At 41.3% G+C, this 10,297-nt stretch overlaps 1 protein-coding gene across 1 annotated transcript; it reads left to right on the top strand.

The window, feature by feature from the left end:
• The first annotated feature begins 1,795 nt into the window (after positions 1 to 1,795).
• Positions 1,796 to 8,744, top strand: TLR7 (toll like receptor 7). Its single transcript, XM_014270409.3, has 2 exons — positions 1,796 to 1,932; positions 4,335 to 8,744. The coding sequence occupies exons 1-2, from the start codon at positions 1,930 to 1,932 to the stop codon at positions 7,473 to 7,475; spliced, it is 3,144 nt and encodes a 1,047-aa protein (XP_014125884.3). The 5' UTR covers positions 1,796 to 1,929; the 3' UTR covers positions 7,476 to 8,744.
• Positions 8,745 to 10,297: the final 1,553 nt, after the last annotated feature.

The raw sequence follows: 10,297 nt of genomic DNA, 5'->3' as shown, positions 1-10,297 counted from the left end.
CCCTCAGCCACATATCAGCACCCTGGGCAGTTTGGGTAGGCTCTTAGCACAGATCAGTCAGCCTGTCCTCCCTCACCAGCCTTCCCTGAGTGCTTCCTCTGCCCTTGTTGTAGGCCAATCTCCTCCCGTGCTGCCTTCTTTTTTTTGTTTTGTGTTTTTTTTCTTTTTTTGTTATCTTTAATGCTCACAAACACATTTCTGCAACGCCTATCAGAAACTTCAGTTTGAAAATTCAACTTATGTATTTGAAACACTGAGCAAGATAACTGGCTTTCTTGAATACTTTTGTGGGCAAATTATGCCACGTAATGCTTAACACTGTATTAACCATGAATAGATGGAGTTGTAGCCTTATTCTTGAAATCAGGGTCAGCACTTTAGAGAAAAGACATTGCAGCAAGACTTTAAGACTGTAAGTAAACTTATCAAGATTTAAAGATTTTTATCCTGATTTTGACAAATGAGATAAAGCAATGAACTTAAGAACTGGGAATTCTCCTGTAGACAAAGGGAAAAAAAAAGGGAATGTGAGTTCACCAATCTGATTACAAGCCAACTGTCATCAAATTATAGATGTTGGATTAAGAGAATTAAGGACTCCTGCTTTATTTTAAATTATTTTCTTCACTCACAGCAGCCGTAATTTACATTTGCTCATACCAGTAGATCCTCCCCTAACACATGATGTAGTAGGAAGCACTTTTCTGCTTTCCGTTTCTTTGTGTTTCAGAGGAGGTAAGAGATTTTGTGTAACTTCTGGGGGAAGCGGAACTTTTAAAATCAGTAAACCAGTAACTCCCTGTGCCTCTAAAACTCAAGTTATAGCTCAGAAGTCCTGGATTTCTGAAAACTCCCCTCCATTTACCCTGCCTCGATCTCTGAAGTGAATTATTGCTGTATTTAGCTTCCCACATTTCATAGGTAAAAACTAAATAAAGATAAGGAGGGCTCTGCATTTTACTAGCACTCAGCTAAAGCTGCAGTTTCATTTTACATAGAATTGAAACTCCTTGAGCTCTTAGCTGGTTGACAAGTTCCTAATATTAAAACAAACAAAAAAAAAATCAACCTGAGAGCAAAAGAAACTGCCAAGTGTCTGTACAGCTATTAAAATTTCCACAGTTTGCAGTCATAGATTGTGAGGGAGCACCTGTCAAAAATAACAAGGTTGAGTGACTGGATGTTGAGTTTTAGAAAACTTTCATGCAAGCAAAGGGAACACTAAGCATCTTCTATTCCGGTGACATGTATCAGGGATGTGACGGGTTACCTGAAAAAAATCATTCACAATCCAACTTGTGCACTCTCTTCCACAGAGTTTTCACTTCTTTGTGTTCAGTTACCTGTGTCCTTATCCTTTTTGTCTTGGTTTTGGTTCCCTTCCCCAAGTTCCTTTCACTTAACAGACATTTCTTCCAGACCTCTACATAAAGTATTCCGCTTAAGAGATTTGTCTGCTCATATTAGTGCACAAGTGATCCTTAGAAAGATCTGAATCCTTGAAGCTAGTAACTGCAGAAATAAATCCCAAATAACAATTATAAAAATTACTAAACTTCCATGTCAATTAACAATTTTTGTCTCCCTTCATGCAGCTTACATTTCAAAAAGGAAAAACAAAAAAGGAACTTGAGCTTCTGCAAACTTTCTTGATCACATGAGTATTACCCTTTCCTGATGCCTTTGTCTCCTAGCTGATTAATCTCATACTCTCTCATTAAGGATTTTGAAGTTGTGTTCCCTTGGTGTTCAGATGAAAAGAAAGAAGATACAGTGTAGATTACTGTTGTCTTGAGTGGGTTATGTCATGTTACATTCTTCCCTACGCCTCAGATGAACCACTGGAAACAACTTTGATGCTATTCTCTTCTGTTCCAGTTTATGGTTTCTTCCAGAATCTAATCTGTCAGACCTAGAAGCGCAAAGAATATGGTATGTTAAACTTTTATTTTAAGTTTGCTTGTAGACATTTTTGACTGGAACTGTTGTGGAAGATTTTCAAGAAAATATTCTGCTTCTCTGTTTTCCAAATGATTCAGTTTACTGTTGTGGTTAGAAGCTGCAGACAATTATGAAAGGAAAGGATTTATCTGTATTCCTGTACTTCAGAATGAGCATGATATATTTTCTACTTGCTGTAACTTCTGAGGTGTTCCTCTAGCCTTTCTCCCCATGAACAAATACATGGAACCTTTACAGAAAATCTTCCTTCAGAAACACGTAGCTGTAGTGCTGCTGAATATTTGAAGAACACCCTAAATCATTAAGAGTTTATGCACATGTCAGTTAAGATCAGTAGATTAGTTCTTTTCAAACTTCTTATAAAGCCAAGCATAGATCACAGAGAAAAGAACTGCTCTCGTACTCTAGCTGTACTATTAAGCAAGCCTCTCATTGCAAAGACATTGCACAAGACAGCATTGCTTTTTGCTCTTGTTTAGAAGTATTTTTGGTTTTTTCTGGTACTATAACGGATGCGAGGTTTTACACATGTGTTAGTCAGATTCAGCACCAGAATGTAACTCTATACAGTTCAAATAGCTAATGCATTAAAAAAAATATCAGGAAAGGGGAGAATATACAAAGAAGTGAAGCACAAAAAGCTAAGCTGGCTCTGCAACCACACTTAGGTCCCTAAAAAAACTGAACTACAAGAGAAATTTACAAGTATATTCATAAAGACTTTCAAACCTCAGATTCTTTGCACCTAGTTACAGACACCTGAATGTGCAGTATTACTCTCTGTTTGGTGTGTAGTAAGCCAGAGCTCTCTCCATCTTCAGAGCCAAGCAGCAGCTGGAGAGGGATCTCTCAGTCTCTCTCTTCCTTTCCTCCTTCCTCTCTTGAATGTCAGTGCAGCCTAGGTTAATGACAATAAGCATTTACTTTTGGGTAAGCACCAAAAATTAAGGGTCTGAGTGCAATGGCTGCATACAAGTTCATGTAGAAAGTCTTGTTCATGTTTTTGTCTTCAATATAGACTGCAATCATACTTTGCCCATGTCATGCTCCAATGCTTGGACAGTGTTTATTTTGGATTATCACATCTTTAAAGGTTGAATCTAATTAGCTTTTCCTCCTGTTGCATTAAGTATGTAGCAATTTGGCATAAAATAACCTCCCTTGCTTTCCAGCTGGTCCACAGAAATCAGAGGGGCTGGGTGTGTTTGAGCTTAATTTTTGATTTGAGCCAAATACTACTAAGTCTGGTCAGGTTCCCAGATGCAACAATAGTCTGATTTACACTACAAGCCTCATCTCATTCCTGAACAGATTCACCAGTTGTGAGTATTACTGATTACTCACTACAAGTCTGGTTTAGTTCAATAAGAACTTCCATGAACACAGATTCACCAACAATGCAATTTATTGGATAATTAATAAATACACTAGACTGGCAACATACAAATTTCTTTTGGGGAGAAGTGGAAGCGAGACTGTGGTCAAATATCCTGTTACTGCCGCCTTTAATGGGGGATGGAGAGAAGTCCCTTCTATGTAAATGAGGGATACCAAGAGCAACAAAGTGATTGCAAAGACTTTAGGTCTTGCACAAGGAAAGTACAGAATTGTGAAACTTTAGCATCACTTCCTCTTCTACCTGGCTGACTGAGGGTAAAAGGGTTACCCGTTTCTGCCTGATAATGTACCACACTTCAGCACACCACCATGCCCAGAGTAAGCCCTTAGCCACAGATCTCATGGAAATCCCCTTACCACATATGTAACAGCATATCTCATGGCTGTAGGTCTCATTCCTGCACCTTCCTTATTTTAAAGGTGGACTTTGATGTGCAGTGGCTGCCAGTATTGCCCTCTCTGACTGCAGATTCTGTGTCCATGGCTGGTGACAGCCAGCATTTCATGGTCTACTGTGGTGTGCATTGCCAGATTCACAGAAGAGGGTACCCAGGGGATGGAGCAAAACATCTTGCAGTGCAAGGAGCCTCTATGGTTTTCCCATCAGCTGTCTGCTATGCTCCATGGGCACTTACCTTGGCCAATGCTCTTGGTCCTGGGGTACATTGCTATGCCATAAAAGATGGAGACAGGTGATTGCTTGGGTATCAGGGGCCATTTGACTAGGCTAGACACTCTTTCATTAGTCTCATAATGTTCTTCACATGCATAAAATGCTGTGTCCCCTGGGGAAAAAAAAAAGGAAAGGAAATACCAGTGTATGCCTCCTGAAACTTCTAATGCTGCTTGCATATTCATTCCTGGTCACTGTGAGACAAGAACCAGAATTTAGATGTATCGTTAGTCTGACCCAGTGTATAGATGAAATATTTCCATTGCATTAAAATAACACCTCCATTTTTCCTTGGTTGTAGGTACCTTGTGCAAAGATGTCAAATGCATTGCCGTTTATCTTGCTCTTCATATTCCCAATGCTGCTGTCAGGGGCTTGGTTTCCCAAAACTTTACCCTGTGATGTTAAATCTTCAGAAGATACTGTGACAGTGGACTGCACCGACCGGCGCATTACAGAAGTCCCCAGAGGGATCCCTGGAAACGCAACCAACCTTACTCTGAGTATTAACCATATTCCCCACATCTACCCAACATCCTTTCATCATCTTGAAAACCTCCAGGAAATTGACTTCAGATGCAACTGTGTGCCTGTCAAACTGGGGCCCAAAAATAAAGTGTGCACCAGCCCACTGAAAATTGAGAATGGCAGTTTTGCTGCCCTGACAAGATTGAAGTCATTGTATTTGGATGCAAACCAGTTGGAAGGAATACCCCGAGGTCTTCCTGCTACTTTAACCTTGCTGAGCCTGGAAGCAAACCATATCTTTTCTATCCAAAAAGCCAGCTTCTCAGAGCTAGCAAACATAGAGGTATTGTATCTTGGACAGAACTGTTACTACCGCAATCCATGCAATGTTTCATTTGAAATTGAGGAAACAGCATTCCTGGCACTGAAAAGGTTAACAATTCTATCCCTGAAGTCCAATAACTTAACACAAGTCCCACCCAATTTGTCATCTACTCTAAAGGAATTGTATATTTACAACAACATGATTCAAGAGATTCAAGAACAGGATTTAAGTGGCCTTCCCAACCTAGAAATTCTTGACCTAAGTGGCAATTGCCCACGTTGCTATGATGCCCCATATCCTTGCATTCCCTGTCCCAAGGGCTCAATTCAGATACATTCAAAGGCTTTTGACTCCTTGGAAAATTTAAGGATTTTGCGGCTTCACAGTAACTCTCTTCAGAGCATACCCAGCAGCTGGTTTAAAAACATCAAGAATCTCAAAGAACTTGACCTCTCCCAAAATTTCCTCATGAAGGAGATTGGAGATGCCCAGTTCTTGACATTTCTCCCCAGCCTTGTGCAGCTTGATCTGTCCTTCAACTTTGAGCTGAAGGTGTATTCTCCCTACTTGAATCTTTCTAAGACATTTTCCTCCCTCTCTAACCTGGAAACCCTAAGGCTCAAGGGTTATGTCTTTAAAGAACTGAGGGCACGAGAGCTACATCCACTGCTCAGTCTTAGGAATCTAACCATGTTGGATCTCGGGACTAATTTTATTAAAGTTGCAGATATGAAAGTGTTTAAAGAATTCCCAGCTCTTAAGTTCATTGACCTCTCAGTGAATAAAATTTCTCCTTCTTCTGGGGAAAGCAACCTCTATGGATTTTGCTCTAATCCTGGCATTTCAGTCGAGCAATTCAGCAGGCAAATACAACAGGAGATGCATTATTTCAGGTATGATGAGTATGAGCGAAGTTGCCGTTCCAAAGATATAGAAGCTTCTTCCTACCAGTCTTTCGTTAAGGAAGATTGCCTAAACTATGGAAAAACTCTGGACTTAAGCAGAAACAATGTATTTTTTGTAAACCCCTTAGACTTCCAGGGACTTGGCTCCCTCAAGTGTCTCAACTTGTCAGATAATGCAATAAGTCAAACTTTAAATGGAAGTGAATTCTCTTACTTGTCTGAATTGAAATATCTGGATTTTTCTAACAACAGAGTCGATTTGCTGTATCAAACAGCTTTCAAAGAACTAAAACTTTTAGAAATTCTAGATCTGAGCAACAACCAGCATTATTTTATGACAGAAGGTGTTACTCAGTTGCTTAGTTTTATTAAAAACCTTGCCCATTTGAGGAAGCTGATGATGAATGAGAATGACATTTCTACCACTATTGATGTGGGAATGGAAAGTCAATCTCTTCGAATTTTAGAATTCAGAGGAAATCGTTTAGATGCTTTATGGGTGGATGGAAATTCTAGGTACTTATCCTTCTTCAAGAATCTGACCAGCCTGGAAGAACTGGATATTTCCTTTAACTCGCTCAGTTTTTTGCCTCATAGTGTTTTTGAAGAAATGCCTCCCAGTCTCAAGATCCTCAATTTAACAAATAATCGACTGAAGAGTTTTATCTGGGGAAACCTCCCCTCTCTGAAGAACCTAGTGACTCTGGACCTGAGCAATAACCTTCTGACTAATGTTCCCCGAGAACTGTCCAATTGCTCTTCATCTCTCCAAGAACTGATGCTCCGCAACAATCGCATTCAAATGCTAACCAAACATTTTCTCAGAGGTGCTTTTAAATTGAGGTACTTGGACCTCAGCTCAAACAAGATTCAAATAATTAGGAGATCTAGTTTTCCTGAAAATGTCATTAACAACTTGGAGATGCTGCTTTTGCACGGCAATCCTTTCAAGTGTAACTGTGAGGCTGTGTGGTTCGTCTGGTGGATCAATCGGACACAGGTGACCATCCCTCTTCTGGCCACTGACGTCACCTGTGCTGGCCCAGGGGCACATAAGGGAAGGAGCGTGGTTTTCTTGGATCTGTACACCTGTGAACTGGACACATCATATCTGATCCTGTATGCTCTGACAGCTTCAGCCATCCTTGCCTTGATGGTGATGCCAGTGATGAGCCATCTGTACTTCTGGGATGTGTGGTACAGCTACCATTACTGCACTGCCAGGCTGAAGGGCTACCGGCGCTTGTCTTCTCCAGCTGCTTGCTACGACGCCTTTATTGCCTATGACAGTGAAGACCCAGCTGTGAACGAGTGGGTGCTGCAAGAGCTGGTTGAAAGGCTGGAAAACCAAAAAGCCAGGCAGTTCAATTTATGCCTGGAAGGAAGGGACTGGCTCCCAGGACAACCAGTCTTTGACAACCTTTCCCAGAGCATTCAGCTGAGCAAAAAGACCATATTTGTGCTGACCAACAGGTATATTAAAAGTGGCCGCTTCAAGACTACATTTTATATGGCTCATCAGCGGCTTCTGGATGAAAAAATGGATGTCATCATCTTGATATTTCTTGAGAAGGTTTTGCAGAAGTCCCGCTATGTGCGTCTGAGGAAGAGGCTGTGCAGAAGTTCAGTCCTGGAATGGCCAACTAATCCTCAGTCTCAGCCCTACTTCTGGCAGTGCCTGAAAAATGCCATAGCTATGAGCAATTCTCAGGCTTACAACAAGCTTCTCCAAGAAACTGTTTAGGTCTACTCTCCCTGTCTATACTGTTATGATGCACATGATCAAATGATCCTAAAGAAAAGATCCCGAACCTCGTTTGTGGAAACTGTCAAAGCCTGGAAGTTATACCTCTTTGATGTTATATCTCAAGATGAAAGGCACAGTTACTTTGAAATCCAATAATTCCAAATTAAATAAAAAGTGTTGCCAGAACTGATATTTAGTTGACATTCACCTTGGTTTGCGCTGATCTCTGCACAGGAGATGGTGCTAAAATGGGAAGGTGTGTGAGATCAGGTTCTGTAGGGCTTCCAGGCTGCTTTGTGAAAGCAAGGAGGGGGAGCAGGACAGCAGAGAGGCAGAGGAATAGTCACAAGGCAGGTGGAACGACAAAGACAGGAATGGAAAATAAAAAGAAGGGAAAGTGGGAAAGCTGATAAGAAAGGAGGAACATGCGGCTCTACTAGAGCATAGCAGAAGTTCAGATGCATTCACTGCTAATTTCCAAATAGATTTCTCACGTTGCCTTTCATCTCCGTCCTGGGCTTTTGTCTGAGCTGGGTCCTCCCTGAAGACTTTAGGGCTCCTCTCTAATGTTGTACTATATCAGTTTGAGGACCTTTTCCACCCAAGCCTGGGGTGACCACCCTTTCTGTACCTTGGGTATTAGCTGCTCTAGCCAGGGCTGGCGCCTGAGGAATACTACCTGTCCCCAGAAGTAAATTTAGACAGAATTTGGAAGTGAAAAGCATGTAAGATCAGGTCACACAAGGAAAGCATCCTTCCCACTGTTTCTTTAGCTGTACTGTCGTTCTCCAGAGGAGCCTTAAGCCCTCCTTCATCTCCTTGCTCTCCAGGCAGGTCCCTCTCCCACAGCAGCTGATGGGAGACTAAACACTTGATATAGGAATGGGTCTGACTTTAGGGACATCCTGAAGAAGGGAAGAAAAATAAACACCGGTGTCTGTTCCCCACTCTGTTTCACAGTACAGACTCACTGAACACATGAGAGTATTTCAAGTGAAACCTTTTGTAATGGCAGCCTAAACCTCTGAGCATGACAGAGGCAGGTTCTCTGCTTGATGTGATGATGTCTGTTTTGGGAGAAGCAGCACATTTCACCTTGCTGAGTGCTTCTGTCTGCAGTAGTCTGGGCAGCTTCTCCTCTCTTGATCAAAGCCCTTTTTCTTTTCTGGCAACTAGTCTTGGTGACATCTCTGGTTGATGTTGTCATTGTTAACTGCTTTAAATTTGTTTATTTCAGATGCCACTTGCATTTCCATACCTAAGTGTTCTGGCTGATACTTTCTTTTGACACAAGACAGAAAAGCAAAGAAACACAATAAAAAAATGTATATAATAATATAACAGATAAGAAAGGTTTTTCTTTCTCAATTTTTCACAACATTTTTATTGATTGAATACAGAAGTAGGAAAAAGATGAGGGCCATTAAAAACTGGGAGTTTTAGAGTTATATTTTAATAATATGTATTTCTGGTGGTTTTGTTTGTAAGCCTAAACAATCTGTATGTCTAAATATAACATGAATTGTAATGTGACTCTCTCCATAAGGTAATACTCGAAACAGGAACCTCCATCCCACAGTTACTCCTGCACCATCTCCCTCTGCCTCCCCACAAAATACCTATTTGCAGCAGATCCTCTTTCTCAGCCTCACTGGAAAGGGCAGGAATGCCAGGTCACTTAGCCTTTCTGATGTTGAGAGGAGAGATAATTTTCCGCTTCCATTGAGAAGCATGCACAGGATGGGTATGAGATGAGTAGCAATGAGTATAAATTGATGCAGGTACTAAGACAGGTGACTAAGAAAGGTATCCTCCTTGGTTTGTTGATTTGTTTCTTGCTAACAAGAAGGTCTCATGAGTGAATGGGTGATTGGGGGACATTTTGGACCATGAAGCAGCTGAATTTAAAATATCTAGTGACAGGAGGAAAATAGCCAGCAAAATTCTGAATATGAGAATACTAGACTTCAGGCTGCTCAGGGAAGTAGTTTGTAAGGCCCCTTGAGAAAATGGTTTTGAAGATGCTGGGATCTACCACTGTTGTCAAAATTTGAACACCACCTTCTGAGCATGGGAGCATGTAATTCCAAAATGCTGGAAGTCAAACTGGTGAGGCAGAAGACTGGCTTGGCTGACCAGGGATCTTTCTCTGGAGCTAAGGCAGATAAAAGAAAGTGTATGGCCAGTGAAAGCAAGGGAGGATGTTGTGGTTTAACCCCAACTAGCAACTAAGCACTACACAATCACTCACTCACTTCTCCCCACCCTGGTGGGATGGGGAGGATGAATCAGAAAAGAAATGTAGCACTTGCTGGTTGAGATAAGGACAGTTGAGTAGTGGAAATGAAGTAAAATATAGTTCTGCAACAACAAAAATAGTAAGAAAAAAGGAAGAGAGAGAGACAGAGGGGGAGAAAGAAAACCCATGAATGACAAGTGATGCACAATTAATAGCTCACCACCTGCTTACTGATGCACAACCCATCTCCAAACCACAATCAGATCCCTTTCTGTGTTACTCCACCATTTAATATACTAGGTATGAAATTCTATGGCACAAGATATCCCTTTGGCCAGTTCAGGTCAGCTGTCACAGCTGTGCCCCCTCACTTGGGCACTTCTCTCTGGCAGAGCTTGGAACTTGCTTGCCTGGTTGGTATAGCTGTGTCTAAATTACAAACTACTGAAGAGTTCTGAGGTTTCTGTACATCAGGGTGTTGTGATAATATAGCTTGTTATTTGGTGTGAGGTCATTTAGGAGGAGGAACTATGGATTTTTGGCCAATTTAAAAGTGGACTTCTACAGTGACATTAACAAA

Source organism: Zonotrichia albicollis, chromosome 2 (genome assembly GCF_047830755.1).
Source record: "Zonotrichia albicollis isolate bZonAlb1 chromosome 2, bZonAlb1.hap1, whole genome shotgun sequence".
NCBI classification, from domain to species: domain Eukaryota; kingdom Metazoa; phylum Chordata; class Aves; order Passeriformes; family Passerellidae; genus Zonotrichia; species Zonotrichia albicollis.
This window is presented reverse-complemented; position numbering and strand designations above follow the sequence as displayed.